This window comes from Amblyomma mixtum, chromosome 1 (assembly GCF_055824585.1).
Source record: "Amblyomma mixtum isolate Tamu chromosome 1, ASM5582458v1, whole genome shotgun sequence".
NCBI lineage: Eukaryota > Metazoa > Arthropoda > Arachnida > Ixodida > Ixodidae > Amblyomma > Amblyomma mixtum.
In genome coordinates this window covers 67,325,399-67,342,120 of record NC_143012.1, presented here as the reverse complement: position 1 = coordinate 67,342,120, position 16,722 = coordinate 67,325,399, and the positions used below count along the sequence as shown (strand labels likewise).

At 46.8% G+C, this 16,722-nt stretch overlaps 1 protein-coding gene across 1 annotated transcript in view; it reads left to right on the top strand.

Moving 5' to 3' along the window:
* Positions 1-16,722, top strand: part of LOC149366596 (glycine dehydrogenase (decarboxylating), mitochondrial) — a 102,321-nt gene that overhangs the window by 69,786 nt on the left and 15,813 nt on the right. The window contains exons 4-13 of the mRNA XM_089551392.1: positions 2,289-2,366; positions 3,185-3,332; positions 6,115-6,311; positions 7,280-7,482; positions 10,475-10,614; positions 11,493-11,573; positions 12,965-13,065; positions 13,608-13,692; positions 15,095-15,136; positions 16,181-16,323. Of these exons, the coding sequence (XP_089407518.1) occupies positions 2,289-2,366; positions 3,185-3,332; positions 6,115-6,311; positions 7,280-7,482; positions 10,475-10,614; positions 11,493-11,573; positions 12,965-13,065; positions 13,608-13,692; positions 15,095-15,136; positions 16,181-16,323 (1,218 nt within the window). The remainder of the gene's footprint in view (positions 1-2,288; positions 2,367-3,184; positions 3,333-6,114; positions 6,312-7,279; positions 7,483-10,474; positions 10,615-11,492; positions 11,574-12,964; positions 13,066-13,607; positions 13,693-15,094; positions 15,137-16,180; positions 16,324-16,722) is intronic.

Genomic DNA, 16,722 nt, shown 5'->3' with positions numbered 1-16,722 from the left:
TGTGCAGAGGTCTGTGCATGATGTCAGTGCACGGTCGAATTTTCCGGAGGCCTCCACTACGGCGTCCCTCATAGCCCGAGTCGTTTTGGGACGTTAAACTCCCATAAACTAAACCAAACCAAACCTCTGTAAAGAACATAAATTTCTTTGAACAACTTATGACTGGAAGGGGCTGCCCCAAATGGCCACAGGGCACGTTATTTGAGGACCACAGACAAGTGTCGCCGCCCTGGTGGTCAAGGGCGTCCGCAGAATTTTTTGCAGGGGGGGGGGGGGCCCGTTGGTGCCCCGGGGGGGGGGGGGGGGGGGGGGTATGTTCGTAGCAAAAAGGCGCTATTTGCGGAGTAAATTTATTTATTTATATATAAATAAAAATTAAACAAAATGCACACATGAAAGAAAAATTACAAACAGCAAATTAAAGCGCGGCTAGGAGAGGTACATTGGAGTTTATCAACGAAGAAACAACTAAAATTAATAAAATATGCAAAAAGATGCTATATCACTTCGTGGAGAAGAGTGCTCAGTCTTCCTGCATACGGGTTCTCGACTCACCCGGATTGATGACCAGCACACAGCACAATATGTTCGCAAACACGCAACTACAGTCACTCAGTCAGTCTTCCTTGAACAGCAACTGTAGGCGCCTCGGATTTTTCTGGGCGAATTGCGTAATTACACGTGTGATAAATTCACTTCTGTGCTTCATTACACGCTCTCGGTGCACACTCATCATACACATTGATTGGAAAAACTGTTGAACGCGTACGTTGAAAACAAAAGATGACTATATATACAACGAAAACTTATTTACAAGATAAATGCACGCTCGCAGCTTCATACACCTCGCTCCATCTTGCTTGCGCATCCGCACAGTCGAGCAACCCCACACACACTGCTCGCCGCTCGTCGTTTTCTCGTCCGCTGTCTTGGTTGTTCTCAGCTTCGCTGACAACCGGCCACTAAAAACACCCAAGCACAAACACAGAGGCGCGCACACGTGCGAGGGCTTACTTGCCGCAGTATCCCCGAATGCGCACTTTGGGGGTGAAAGGAACGCCGCGCAAATTCCGAGGGGAAGGGACACTCGCCACTCCGCTCGGAAAATTTGTTTTTGTGTTTTTATGGGGTTCAGAGCCCCAAAACGACTCAGGCTATGAGGGATGGAGTAGTACAGAGTTCCGGGTAATGTCGACCACCTGGGTCTCTTTACCATGCACTGACACGCACAGTACATGGGCGCTGTTGTGATTTGAGGCCCAGCCAGAGGTGACAGGCGAGCCAGGCAGGCGCCATCGGGCTGCGTTGACCAAAGGCGCTGGTTTTCACAGAAGACGCAAAGAACGCTGGTGTGGGGGCGCCTCGGGAGACTGCGTCGCCGTGAACAAAAGCAGCTAATCCCCTTTGCCGGAGATTCTGAAAGCGGCGCTTCTACCGAACTGCGCTACACGTGGATCGGAGGAGACAGCGAGCGGCGGCGGCGCCAACTCATCGCCCGCTTGCCCCTGAGCAGCCCGACAAAGCGGGGGTGGACACGGCTGATTTGTCCTTCCCTCCTTAAGAATTCATCGGTGACCGGCGTAACGACATAGGCGAAAACAAGATGCCCCGTGCACTGTCTGCCTCCGTGTCGCTATCTCTCTAGAGATCAAAGAAACAGACACCCATCTCAAGGCGGCTCGAAACACATGCTCGCCGGTGCCGCTGTATGTCTGGAACAGGTCGCCCTTCAGTAGAGCTAACGATGGCGTGGTTTGAAAACGGCGGAACGACGCACGCCCGGACGCGGCATTTCGCAGATGTGACCATGCGGGGCTGCTTTTACCCTTTTGACTGAGCGCACCACCGCCCCTGGTGTGCGGCCATCACTCACGGTTCGAGTGAGTGATTTTCCAGGGGGGTGCAACCGCCCCCCCTTGCCCCCCCCCCTCCGGACGCCCATGCTGGTGGTTGAACCTCAAGATGGCCGCCTTGAGATCAGAGATTTGTGGTCAAACCAGTTCTGAAACCCTTTACAGAGGCCATGTATTGAATTCAGGCGCTCTGTGCCAAAACTAGTTGGTTAATTAAGTGTTCCTCCACCTTTGGTATTCAGGCGAACTGTGCCCATAACGTAGACTTAGTAGAAAAATATACGTCGCAGCGGTCGCCTCGGATAGCGCATAGCGTAGCTCATAGGCGGCGCCGTAGTCGGTTAACCTTCGTTAAGTGGCCAATGGGTAACCGGTAAGTAACCGGTACGATGAACGAGCTCTGAACTGCGACTTCTCCCCTCTCTTCTTGTGCAGGTTCACCAAGAAGAAGACGATGCTCGTCTCCGACAAGGTGCACCCGCAGACTCTCGCTGTGGTCCAGACTCGAGCAGAGTAAGTCTGCCTATAAGGCCAGGCCTAAACTAGACTGCGCCTAACGTGCCTAAACTAAGCCACAGCCAACCATACGAAGAGTGCGCGTAAAGTTCAGGGACGAAAGGATCAGTGCAAAGTAGAGAATTTGCTCGTAAGCTGTGTTTATGTAGGCACGCTGTCAACAAAGGGAACCTTTCAAGCATGTAGCCTGCACGGACAGGCCAGGAAGAGAAAACTGACGCTACCACACACGAACTTAATGTAACCTTCCTGTGAGGTTCTATGTGTTGCTGCATCTATTTCGTAAAAGCACTGTTAATTCGTAAGAATAAATACGACCGTCTGTGAGCTACACAGCATTTCAAGAAGCACTCAACGTTCGCCGCCTTGTTGACGTTTGCTTGCGGAGAACATTGCGGCAGCCTGAGGCGTCAGGCGTAGGTGTGATTCGCACTACATGTGTGCCTGCAGCCTTGTTGCCTTGTGAACAGCTTACTTTCGCCTTATAAAAATGGTCTGTAGACAGTCTGTAGACTTCTTATAGACTCTATTGACTTCCTATAAATATTTCTTTGTGTCTATTTGTAGTCTATAGACTGTCTATAAACAAGTCTACTAAAAGTGTTTGGCCATAAATCTATAGATTGTCTATAGACTATCTATAACATTTGTATTGCCTACAGACTGTTCTCTAGGACTTGTCTATAGATTTTATGGACCGAAGTCTGTGGACAGTCTATTGACTGTCTAAATTTTTTTTTGTACGGGCGGAGACTTGGGAAATGAGGATCCCTTTCTCTAAGTCTGAAAACCTAAGTCTTTCGTCCCTTTCCCAGCGCCCTGGACATCAACGTGGTGGTGTCCGACTGTGCCAGCATGGACTTCTCCAAGGGCGACGTGTGCGGCGTCCTTTACCAGTACCCGGACACCGAGGGCTCGGTGGAGGACTTCAAGGACGTCATCAAGGCGTGTCACGACGCCAAGGTAAGCAGGTAGCATGTTAATGGCACGCTGGGAGCATCTCCATCCAATTATTCTTCTCTGTATAAATTCATTCTCTAGCTCTTCCTAGTTCTGTTGACGTTTGTCCGGGAGCAAAAGACGCGTTTTTGCAGCGACAAAATTGGAATAAAAGAATCTTCTCGCCTCTCGAGTCAAACTCGTGACGTCCTCACCGAAAAGGACTCCGTGATCCCCGTTTTGAAGTAAATGGCGGTGTAGCGTAGCCTCTGGGACTCTCACCCGAAAATTGGTGTGAACGGATTTTACTTGCGAAATCGGCCGGTGGTGGCGACACGCGTATTTCGTTTTTTTTTTTCTAGCTTATAAAAGCTCTGTTTTTGGCGAGAGTGGTCTCTGTGATTAGAATCAATACAAGCCAACTTCTATTTGTCCTTAATGTCCATTTAAAGGCTTGTTGTGCACAGGTGCACAAAATGACGTCGCCATCAGTTAACTATAATTTAACCTGGGGTGCAACAACAGCAGGCAATCTTCAGAAACTACACTTGTTACAGAAAAAATTTCTAAGAATTGTTGAAAATGTTTCGCATACCTACCATACGGCCGCACTTTTCTTAAAGTATAACTTACTTCCAATTACTAAGCTTTATGACTATCGTCTGAGCAAGTGTGTGAAAAGCGAGGTGTTGAAGAATATATCTTTTCTATCCAAATTAGCTGGTTTAGAAAAACGAGATGCAATGTACAACACAAGAAATATAGTACAATGGAACGTAAAAACATACAGAACTGTCTATGGTAATCAAACATTAGAAAATAAACTACCACGACTTCTTAACAAACTCGCACAAAACGATATTGATCTCCAAAACACAACACGCCACAAACTGTTCGAGTGTTTTTTACACTAAACCTAACCTTTTTTTTCTGTGATTTGTTTACCTAATTCTTCTTTCTTTCACCATCACTGTAAGTTTTCTTTCCAGCCAAGACAATGCTGTTGATTTTATGCTGACTACTGTAACCTGATAACAGCTCTGCTATATGTATTTTTTTTTCCTTTGTTATCTGTATTTCCTGTATTTTCTTTTTTTTTCGTGTGTGTGAAAAAGAAAAAAAAACACTGCATTGCTGTCAAAGTGGGGGCCCGTGGCCTTGTCAAGCTGTCAAACGGCAGCTTTTACTACGGGTCCCCGCCATCATCTGTACCATGGTGGCAAAATAAAATTTGAATTTGAATTTGAGACGCCATCAGAGGAACGTCAACAGCGCGAAGAAACAGTTCGTTGGACAGTTTGCTGAAGTTTCTGGAAGGCATCCGCGAAATGATGAAGCAAAGTTAACACACGGGTGCACTGTGCGTGTCCGCGCCTGGACCATTCAGATGCTTATTAATGCAACAGCATTAGAGTTCACATCGGTAGCAATATCCGTCGCCCAATGCGGCGAAATTCGCTGATTGGTCGAGACATATCACGTAACCTTGTGACGTCGTCACAACCTGCCCTGATGGGCCATCCTGGTTGGGCGAGAGAGATCGCGTGACCTTGCAACGTCATCACAACCTGCTCACCGTGGCAGGTGGCAACCAGGCCACCGGTTGAGTGCTATTCCATTGAGTGCTATTTCATTCCACTTTACCCTCCCCATAGTGACAGCACGTTCGTTTTGTTTCGAACATAGGCAAGACCCCTGTTGTTCCGAACGTATGATCTCAATACCGCGTTGTCTATTCTTTCCCGTGTTTTCTTCTGCTCATCAGGCGAGTGCACCTCTCAAATGTTGTCAAGTTTAACTCTTGGAAGAGGCACAATAATGTGACCACTGATCATGGCTGCAGGATGTTAGTAAGCTTCGGAGGCCACTTTAGACTACTCTGTTAAACTATAGTGCTGTTCTCTCAGTAAACTTTGGCAGTACAAAACGCACACGGGCACGCCACTGGCGCTTGGGAGATGGGATGCATTGAGTGCAAAAACCAGTCGAGGCATGCAAGAAGACACACAACACATACATCAGCCCTCGTAAATGTCTTGTCTTCTCTTGCGTCCTTCGTCTGGTTTTTGCGCTGAATTGATCCAATCATGCAGCACCAACTAGCCCGGCAGCATGCTCTCTTGAATGGCGCTTGCGAACAGGTCTGTGCTCGACGTTGTAAGTTGACCCGTGTTTTTTTGAATTAGCTATTTGGTATCTTCAACGTCAAGCATATTACAGAAGCTCTTCTCATATAATTCAAAATCCGCGTAACTGCCGCTAATTTTCTGTCGCTTTCTATTTCGAATTATCGAGGGACAGCGCAACATGTTCTAATTACGGTCACGTTGACCATTGAACTTTGTTAAACTAGACGCAATTTTAACGAAACACAGTTGGTACCAACATACGACGGCCCGCAGTGCGCTGTATTACCATTTTAATGTTGCACTCTAATAATCAAGCAACAGATGCCAAAATTTTTAGTCGTATAATTCTATTTTGTGATCAACTTTTCGTTCTAGTAATGCAGCTGATGCTGTTGAAGGGTTCAACAATGGTCTGCTTCTTTCCCGCATAGCAACAGTAGGATTATGGGTGTTTAACGTCCCAAAGCGACGCAGGCTTTGAGGGGCGCCGTAGTGAAGGGCTCCACAAATTTCGACCACCTGGGTCAGTCTTCCGGGTCAGCAGCCGAGCGCCATAACCACTCTAAGCCACTGTGGCTGGCCGCGTAGTAACAATGCGTGCCGGTCATGAATGTCGGCGGAGTTTCACCGCGGACTTGATTTGTATCCGACTGCACTAATCACTTATCTGATCGCAGGCGCTGGTGGTGTGCGCCACGGACCTGCTGGCGCTGACGGTGATGAGGCCTCCGGGCGAGCTGGGCGCCGACATCGCCATCGGCACCAGCCAGCGGCTGGGAGTGCCACTCAACTACGGAGGTCCGCACGCGGGCTTCTTCGCGGTGCGCAACTCTCTCATGCGCCTCATGCCCGGCCGGGTGGTGGGCGTCACCAGGTGATTAAAACAGAATACAACCGCCCACTAACAACGGAGTGGTCGCGTGTTGATTTGTGCCTAATTTGTGGCTCCATATTCCTTGCTCAACCTCAACAAACACTTATGTATACACAGGAGAAGCAATTATAAACGCAAACACTTGGTCAGTTCATTGTTTCGACTTGGCACAAGAGATGCAGGGCGCAATTGCGGCAGGGCGGCGGCATGCTTTTGAGGCAGGTCATGCATTTTGACCTGTGCACAGGCTGTCAGCGCCGAAGTGCTTGTGCCGCGTTGTTGATCCTGTGTCGACAGTTTATCTTTTTAATGTCGCGTAAGATCTGCAGGTTTCAACTCTCGCCCACTGCTGCTGCTAACTTCCGTGCTGTATCTGACGAGTCAGTTAGTCACTCTTCTGATCCAGCCACATTAAAGAAACGTTGGCACAGCTAGCTCTATCAAAAATTCAACAGGCAATGTTCTGTTGTCACAACAAATTTTCCTCTAGTATTTTGGGACCTGACAACAGGAATTCTTGTAGTAACAACGGGATTTTGTGTAGTATTGAGCAGACTCCTGTCATAACGACCGAGCCAGTTCTGTCGCAACAAAAAACTTCACAATACTTCAAAACTTCACAATTTGGCGGTTTTGTCAAGCGTAAAACACGCGCTAAAGGCTCAAAACGCGTTTCATGGACAACTACCGTCATCTAATATTGAAAATTGTAACCAGCGCCATTGCCGACCGTAACTCGTATGTCAGTGGGAGCAACTCAGCACCGGGCTGGACGAGTGTAACTCGTCATTGCGATACTAGTACAATCTCCCATGACGAGTACAGCTCGGGGTTGGTGGTTAAAGGGTTAAGTTGCGTTAAGTGTCCCCAAAGTTTGCTGTTTTTACTTCAACAGCCTACTGAGATTTCGGTGCACTCGAGGTGACAGAGTGCTAGACCGGGTGTGTGTCCCCGTGTGCGTGTCGCAGGGACGCGACCGGTGGCCGGGCCTACCGGCTGGCGTTGCAGACCCGCGAGCAGCACATCCGACGCGACAAGGCAACCAGCAACATCTGCACGGCGCAGGCGCTGCTCGCCAACATGTCGGCGCTCTACGCCATCTACCACGGGCCGCACGGGCTGCGAGACATCGCCACCAGGGTGCACAACGCCACCGTGCTGCTCGCCAGAGGTGCGCGTGGTCGCCTACTCTTTGCCATCCTTTCATTTCTGCAGCGCAGTCGGCATGTCAGTCGGGCGTTCTGTCTGCCTCTGTGCGTGAGATCTGCAGTAAAAGGCCTAGCAGGCAGTAAAAGGCCTAGCAGGCAGTAAAAGGCCTAGCAGGCAGTAAAAGGCCTAGCAGGCAGTAAAAGGCCTAGCAGGCAGTAAAAGGCCTAGCAGGCAGTAAAAGGCCTACCAGGCAGTAAAAGGCCTACCAGGCAGCAAAAGGCCTACCAGGCAGTGTTGCAGTTCTTGAGGGTGGAGTATAAATTATACAGTGTCGAGTTATACATTAGTGAGAAACGGTTGGAGGATTGGCGGCTTAAAAGCAGGGCAGTAACATAAAGTTTCAAATTCAGTTTAACGCTGCAGTCAATGGAATTTCTATTTAAAATGGGTGGGTTCCTAGAGAGTGCGTTTTCAGCTTGAAAGGTTGCTTAAAGAAATATAAATTAGGCATTGAAGGCCTTCCAAGCAGTGAAGGCCTTCCAGGCAGTAAAGGCCTACCGGGCAGTAAAATGCCTACCAGGCAGTGTTGCAGTTCTTGAGGGTGGAGTATAAATTAGTGTCGAGTTATACGTTAGAAACGGTTGGAGGATTGGCGGCTAAAAAGCAGGGCAGTAACATAAAGTTTCAAATTCAGAACTTAGTTTAACGCTGCAGTCAATAGAATTTCTATTTAAAACGGGTGGGTTCCTAGAAAGTGCGTTTTAAGCTTGAAAGGTTGCTTAAAGAAATATGAGTTAGAGAGAAAATGCAGAGTCTGGTGGCTGCGGTACAAATTCATTTTAAAGGGGACGCTTTTAACATCCCTCCATTAAGATATGGAGTCGTGGTCGCAATAGAGGCCATGGCATATCCTCACTTCCTCATTTGACACTTTCATTTCTAGCTTTCATTTCTTCTCTTTTTATCTATTATTCCCCTTCCTGCAATGCAGGTTAACAAACCAGTGCCTTATTTTTGTTAATCTTCCTGGCTTTCCTTCTCTACGTCCTCTCTCTCTTCTTTTAAGAAAGACTTTGGTTGTTGCCAGTTTAATTTAAGAAGCGGTTAACCGTTGTTAAGAGGCGGGAAAACTGCAAATCAGCGCTGTTTTTCTATTAAGGTAAAGAGAAACGAAGTTGGACGACATGTCATTATTCGGGGGCAAGCTCAAGATTTCTTTGCAGTGAGGCATCATTGAGCTGTGCTTGTTTGCCACCTCTTTCGGCGGATTTTCCCACTGGTTTTACTTATACTTTTGTCAAAATTAAAGAACCCAATTAGTTTCTAAGCTGTGTAATGGTCCTCTCTAGCACCGGCGGAAGTCCTAAGCTTAGGAGGTGTGAGGGCGATAGTTCCTTTCGCTTTAAGAGACTTTAAACTCTGCCGATCCGTAATTGGGCGCACTGTATATTTTCGATAAATAACTGCACATTTGCTATATAAGTGGAACATAAATTCAGTGTAATCTTTGCATTGCAGTCCAGTCCGCAGAATTACGATGCTGGTGCTTTTAATGCTGGGACGATTTCGATTTATCTGCTAAGTATTGTTTGTGAATGTGCATAGGTATAAAACCTATAGGTTAGTGGCCGGGGCTTTCTATGCCTACATCATTTTTGAATAATAAATGAGGAGCGTTTATTTTGTTCATTCGGAAGCTGTTCACCCTGTGCATTGTCTGTCATTGTTTGCCATAATTTAGGGTGCAGTTCCTAAATGAATGTCTTAATGGCCATGTTCTCGTTGCTAAAATGATTCCTAAAGAAGCGCGTATTTCGTGCTTCCTAGAACCCTTTCGTCTTCTCACATCCAACTGTAGTAATTATCTTGACACTGCGGATTGCTTTAATCACACAGAAACTGACCACGAGAACCAATAGCATTGATATTGTTGTTCACTTCATCCCAATACTCGAGTGTAGGTAGCCAATACACAGTCGGCCCGTGACGTCTAAGAGACGCTGTTAAGCTTCGCAACGCTGGAGTGGAGAGTTTCTTGAATGCGAAGTAGTTACTAAATGGGTGAATGGCTGCTATCGTGCAACTGGTCCTTTCCTCTATGCTCAAGTCAGGATTAAAAAGAACGAAAAAATTTGTCTTGTAGTTTTGCCTTTCGTGGCAAACGTACAGTCGTCCATGCACTCATCAGAGCACCCTAATGGCGCGCTCTGCTGTGATTTTGTGACAATCCCCGCTGCCTGACGTTCCCGATACAGTTTTAAAGACGTGGAGTTAAACACAATTCATGGGAATGTGCCTGCATGATAAGGGGGGCTTTCGAGCGTTAGGCCACTCATAAATGACAGGAATACTCCTTGGTGCACCGTTAAATTACTCTAGATAGGTATGTTGACGACTATACTTAACACTGTAGACACGAATTTTTCCGTTACATGCTGTCTCTTATGTAATGATGCATATTAGTCTTTGTATACATGGATCACAACATGGGACTCGCATGTATGAGGTAAATAATTTATTCTTTTTTAACCACATGGTTTCGGTTTCGAAGTTAATGGCAGTTTTGACATCAGAGTTAATCTTAGATGGTGGGAGGCTTCAAAAATTGCGATATAATCGCTCCTTGTTTGTTTAAGTTAACTGCGACTTTTACTCGAGCCTCCCGCAAAAGCTGGAGTGGCAACGGAGGAAGTAGCAGTTAAAATATCACTGCTTTCCGATCTTATCTTTGACGTCACTGCCGCTTCTCTGTTTCTGAAACTGGTACAGAAACAAAATAAGAGGAAAAGTTCTGCTATTATATATTTACCGACCTTAGCCGAATTCCACGCCGCGATTTGTTTACAGATGTCGTGCGCATCATTATAAAAAGAGAATGCGTAATCAAATTTCGGTGTCAATACTTCTTTAACTGCAATATACTTTCTCCTGCGTACAAAGTTTCGAGCCTATTGTAGCCACTTATCATCTGATAAAACCGAAGGGTTAACTTCAAGTTATGCCTTGTTCTCCAGGAGTGATAACCGGCGGCCATCACGTCCAACACCCGAAGTTCTTCGACACCCTTAAGATAAAGCCTTCCAGTTCGCAGGACGCCGTCAAGAAGCGGGCGGCCGAAAAAGAGATCAACCTACGCTACTTCGCTGACGGCACGGTACGCTTTTATTAGCGCGTAATGCTTGCAGGCCTCATTCTTCGACGAACTTCGTTTCAATTCGCAGCGAATCTTTTTCGTGAGCATGTTTTATGACGAATATCAAGCATATCGTATGCGACGGTGTTATGCCCATGTGCTATGCCCAGCTATGCCCATGTGTTACGTTTGACTTGAGGTTTGATGTGTTGAGGTTTGATGTGTTGAGGTTTGATGTGTTGAGGTTTGATGCGCAGAGGTTTGATGCGCAGAGGTTTGATGCGCAGAGGTCCGACACGTTGAGGTCCGACACGTTGAGGTCCGACACGTTGAGGTCCGACACGTTGAGGTCCGACACGTTGAGGTCCGACACGTTGAGGTCCGACACGTTGAGGTCCGACACGTTGCGGTTCGGCACGTTGCGGTTCGGCGCGTTGCGGTTCGACGCGTTGAGGTTCGACGCGTTGAGGTTCGACGCGTTGAGGTTCGACGCGTTGAGGTTCGACGCGTTGAGGTTCGACGCGTTGAGGTTCGACACGTTGAGGTTCGACACGTTGAGGTTCGACACGTTGAGGTTCGACACGTTGAGGTTCGACACGTTGAGGTTCGACACGTTGAGGTTCGACACGTTGAGGTTCTATGTGTCCTCTTGATGAAGGGGCTAGAACTGTGTAAATTATCAAGACGCTGAATTTTTTTGCAACAATGGAAAAGTGTAATAGTTCAGAGCTCTAAGGTTTCCTGCATTCTAGAACTCGGTAATTTTTTGATCTCAAGTGTACCGATACAGTCGCGAATAACGATCTATTTACAAGGGACAAGGCTACAGAAATGTGACATATGTGTACGCTACCAAGTTTCTAGAACTGTGACATCACTGCGATTTCTTTATGTTTCAGGTCGGCGTCTCCCTCGACGAGACCGTGACGGAGAAAGACCTCGACGATCTGCTCTGGATATTCGAGAGCAAGAAGACGGCGGTCAGTGAAAAATTATCGCTGTTCATTTCTCTGCCGTCACAACAGACGCGCATTCGTCTACGGAAATGTTCGTTTTGCGGCTGACGATGCCATTCAGGTTTGGCTGTAGCTTCTTTGTGAAGCGGAACCATTATGTGCTATTGAGAGCCACCTGTTATTACGTAAAGCACGTGTGCAATCAGCTGACTCCTTCGGCTCAGTTCCACTAGCCTTCTACTCGTGTAAAGCGCTACTGCTAGCCTAGGGCATAGTGCTGTCTTCACTTGGGACACTAACCTGCTGGTGTATGCTAGGGCTAGTGTTATTTGCTAGGGCACACTAGGGCCCTAAGCTTTGACTAAAAGGTGCCGTTTTTGTTGTCATTAATTTTTCTCTACCGAAACACATCCTGGCATTGAAAACGAAGACAGAAATTGTTGGGTGCATCTCAGTGAAATTTGTAAATAATAAAGACTCTGGCCTCGTTGGCTGCCTATTTAGATTTGTAAATCTCGTAAATAGACAGTAAATATAACTCGGCGCCTCTTGAACAATTTTTCATACTTTTTTGAGCAGCTCATCGACTACATGATGCGTGGTTCAAAGCTCCTTCGCTAAAGCGCCCTGCAGTGCAACTGCATATAGTGTGGATCTGCATTTCTTTGCAGATTAATTCTTTTTATGTCGCATGTAGTGTGCATCTGCACATGTAACGTGTCCGAAATGTGCGTACTGATTGTCCGGACGCATGTGGTGCCGCTGTCAAGTGAACTACAGAGGAATAAACTGGATAAACAAACGCAGACAGGAATATCGCGGCTGATTGGAAGACATGAACGAATTTAATCATATAGAAAGGCAGCCGCCATCCTTATTAAGCTTAAACTAAATTGTTCCGTCCTCCTGTATTTGATAATGAGCTTCCCCGTTCATTTTTACATTTATTCACAGCATAGCATAGGTTTCGAAAATTAGAATTAGAGAAAAACTAGCGCCAAACCATGCACACCACAAGAGGAGAACGAAGACGAGACACAAGCGCTTGTGTCTCGTCTTCGTTCTCCTCTTGTGGTGTGCATGGTTTGGCGCTAGTTTTTCTCTAATTCAACTATGCGCGAACTAGCCCAAAAAGAGGTGTTAATGCAGTATCTTTTGAAAATTAGCTTTCCCGTTCATTTTTACATTTGTTTATGGCAGAGCACGGATTTCGTACATTCGTGTGTGTGAATCTTATTTTCTCTTTGCTTCTGATTGCTCTGCTGTGAGAAATCAAACCAATAAAACGGATGGAGCTAAACCAATAGGCTACACTTTAATCAATCAATCAATCAATCAATCAACTTTATTCAGCATTTTTTGTCCTGAACAGGATTCTCTCAGAATTTCCCTGCACCTCGCATCTGTCCATGTAGGCGCAGCTCGCCAGCGACGTGCCCGAGGAGCCCAAGGAGAGCCTGCTGTACAGCGAGCACAAGAGAACCAGTCCCTTCCTCACGCACCCCATCTTCAACACGTGAGCTCCGAGGGCGATCCCCTCTTACTGTTTACTCTAAATTATAGTTCATTTATTATAGTGCGAGACCACTACTTAACTCGGCCCCTACAAAAATCTTGTGTAAAGCCTCGGAGAAATTCGGGTAAGTTCGGGTTAGTTCGGAGGAGCGTCACGCCAGCTGCAGCCAATGGGAGGGTGACCTTGAGGGTGACCTTGACATCCTCAACGTCGCTTGCTTCGTACCTTTCAAACAGCGTTTACTCGGTTTAACTACATTAAAACTCTAACCACTTTTTTTGTACTTTTTCTAGCTAATATGAACAGTTTTCAGCAAGAGAAGCCCTTTCGTCATTAGAATACCCACTTTAACAATACAAGCCAACTTCAATTTATTCTTAATGTGTCTATTTAACAAATAGTTCGCTGCACTTTTTTTTCTCCATTAAAGCGCCGACTACAAGTTTCAAGAAACAAATTAAAGTAAAGCAACAAAGTAACACCGTCTATCGCTGTGCTGAGGCAATAATCTTGTCTTGTTTTGCTTTTTTTCCTTTTCGCAGGTACCACTCCGAGACGCAGATAGTGCGCTTCATGAAGCAGCTCGAGAACAAAGACATCTCTCTCGTCCACTCGATGATTCCTCTGGTGAGGCCGCTTGTCTAGTGCTGCTGCTTCGTGCATGGCTAGCTCTGAACAAGTTTATTAAAACATTCAAGTGCACGCCTAAACATTCAACCTATGGTTGTTTTGATTGCGCTGTGCGAAGATGAATGAAAGCGCGGGCAGTAGGGAAAAACGACCCCTATCTCGATACTTAGTTTCGCCTTAACGTCGAGCTTGCTGCAATTTCAACTGAAGAACCGGCGCTTTGAGACAAGTGTTTTCCTGTTGCTTCTGTAGCTTGTCCTGCTCATGGGGAAAGACTGCTGCTGGAATAGGAGTCTGCACACTTTTTTTTTTACTTTACATAAGCAAACAGCTATCTGCAGATAAGTGCAACTTCACGTGAAACTACCGAACATGCTATATATTCTTACAAGCGTTTTATGCTGGCGACGTCATTGCACCAGTTTTGCATGTCCGGTACTAAATGTGGTGTTCAAGCTAAAAGACACGTGTGCATGTGTTGTGGCACTGAAAATTGGTTTGCTGCTGCGGAATTATTAGAGCCAGCTTTGTAAAAGATGACACGTTTGTAAAACTCTAGCCGTACGCGGGATTTCCTGCAAATTAGACAGTGATGATAGAAAACTGCAATCTCGGCCAGTGTTCAGCAATCGCTCAGCGTTTTCCGCTCAGTTGGCGTTGATCAAATTTCGGTAAGTGTTCGCCTTCCCGTGAGCGTGCGCCCAAATTCAGTCAACGTTCACCTGCTTACCGAAAAGAATGTCACCTGTGACTCCAAGCCACCGCGGTATGGCTCAGTGGTTATGGCGTTCGGCTGCTGACCCGAAATACGCGGGTTCGATCCCGGCCGAAGTGGTCGCATTTCGATGGAGGCGAAATCCTAGAGGCCCGTGTACTGTGCGATGTCAGTGCACGTTAAAGAACCCCGGGTGGTCGGAATTTCCGGAGCCCTTCACTACGGCGTCCCTCATAGCACGAATGCTTTGGGACCTTAAACCCCCATAAACCAAAATCAAATGAGTCAACTGTGGCTCCTTGTCATAAGGACCACATGAGCGAAGGAATTGGCGTCGTTGACAGTTTTCCACCTGTTGTGTGGTTCCGGTGGGCTGAGTAAAGCAGAAATTTGGGCAAGTTGGTACGCATTCATTTTTGAAACAGCCCAACAAAGACGGGACGTGGAAACTGAGGGGTAAAGACAAACAGGCGCTGTTTGTCTTTACCCCTCAGTTTCCACGTCCCGTCTGTGTTGCGCTCTTTCAAAAATGAATCCCGTGGGCTGGGGTGTTCGCGCATTGCCGCGGAAAGGTATCGTGTGTGGTATATATCGTCGCTGCTGTCCGAAACACTGAATATTTCTGACGTCACGGAATAAGAGATGACTTACGTTGACTTTGCCTTCCTTACTTCCTCTCCACAGGGCTCTTGCACCATGAAGCTCAACAGCACGGTAGAAATGATGGTGAGCACATTTTGATTGCTACATTACGGATGCCTAGCGGTGGGAGCCTGTGCGAAGACTTTCTCGTTTGATGCGATGTCCCGCTTAATGTGTTCCTTCTTTGCACCACGTTTATTATGAAGCCATTGATAATATCTGGTGTTGTTAATTTTAACCAATTCACTGGCCGATAAATAGTTCATAGGTGCATTATAGAGTACGCTGGAACACTTTGTCATGCACCTCTGTTCTACCAGGGACAATAAAAATGGCAGAAAGAACAGGATCAGCTTGGTTGAAAATAAAGACCACGGTACGTTTGTGTTGTCAAACAATTTGAGCTTGATTTGAGCTAGTTGGTTGTAGCATGACATGTTTACGCAAAAAGCGTACTGCCGCTAAAAGACGAAGACAATACACACAACAAGACAGGACTGGCGCCAGTCCTGTCTTGTTGTGCGTATTGTCTTCGTCTTTTAGCGCCAGTACGCTTTTTGCGTAAACATGTCATAATAAGGAGTACTTCGAGGAGTCCGCCCGAAAGCCCTTGGATGAAATGAGCCTAATCTTTCTGAATACTTCCTTTATTTTTCTTCTTGAGCTGTTCAGTTTTGGCTATATTTGAAACGAGTCGGATTTCCGTTTAATTGCAGCGTAAAATAGCTATCTACTAGAAAAAGCGTTCCGGGTTGCACAAGATGAAAAAGAAGGTTAACCGAAACAGAGCTAACGCAAGAAGTGTTAAATTTAAAAAAGACATGATGCGATCTAGAAAATGAGAAACGAGGTGGTAATGTTCGAAAGATTAAGTACTGTTGTTGGTGGGTCATGGTAAGAATCCAAGACAGACAGACAATAGTGAGCAGACGAAAAGGAGTGTGCTTTCTGTCGTCTGTGTATTCTTGTGCTACAATTTTGAACCTAAGTTCATCAAGTTTTTTTCTTTTTGTCACATGAATATATATTCAAGACTGCTTGTAAACTTTTATTCGTTGAAAAAAGTTTATTTCTCTCTCTCTCTCTCTCTCTCTCTCTCTCTTTCTCTCTGGTTATTTCGTCACTCAGCCGTGCTCGATGCCGGAGTTCGCCAACATCCACCCGTTCGTGCCCCTGGAGCAGGCCAAGGGCTACCACCAGCTGTTCGACGAGCTCGAGCGGGACCTGTGCGAGATCACCGGCTACGACAAGGTGTCGCTGCAACCCAACAGGTCTGCGCCTCTGCACGCCGCCTCCGAGCAGGCTCCGCGTATTGCTAAGAAACACAAAACTCGCTTAACCCGGCAAACGCGAACTTCCCGGAAGGATTTAAGGGGGAGCACTCCTGCGTTAATGCCCCTCCGCGGTGGCTCAGTGGTTACGTATATAGTGAAATAGTTACGGCGCTCCGCTGCTGACCCGAAAGACGCGGGTTCGATCTCGGCCGCGGCGGTCGAATTTCGATGGAGGCGAAATTCCAGAGGCCCGTGTACTGTGCGATGTCAGTGCACCTTAAAGAACCCCAGGCGGTCGAAATTTCCGGAGCCCTCCACTACGGCGTCCCTCATAGCCTGAGTTGCATTGGGACGCTAAACCCCATAGACTAAACCAATAAACCAAACTCGTGCGTT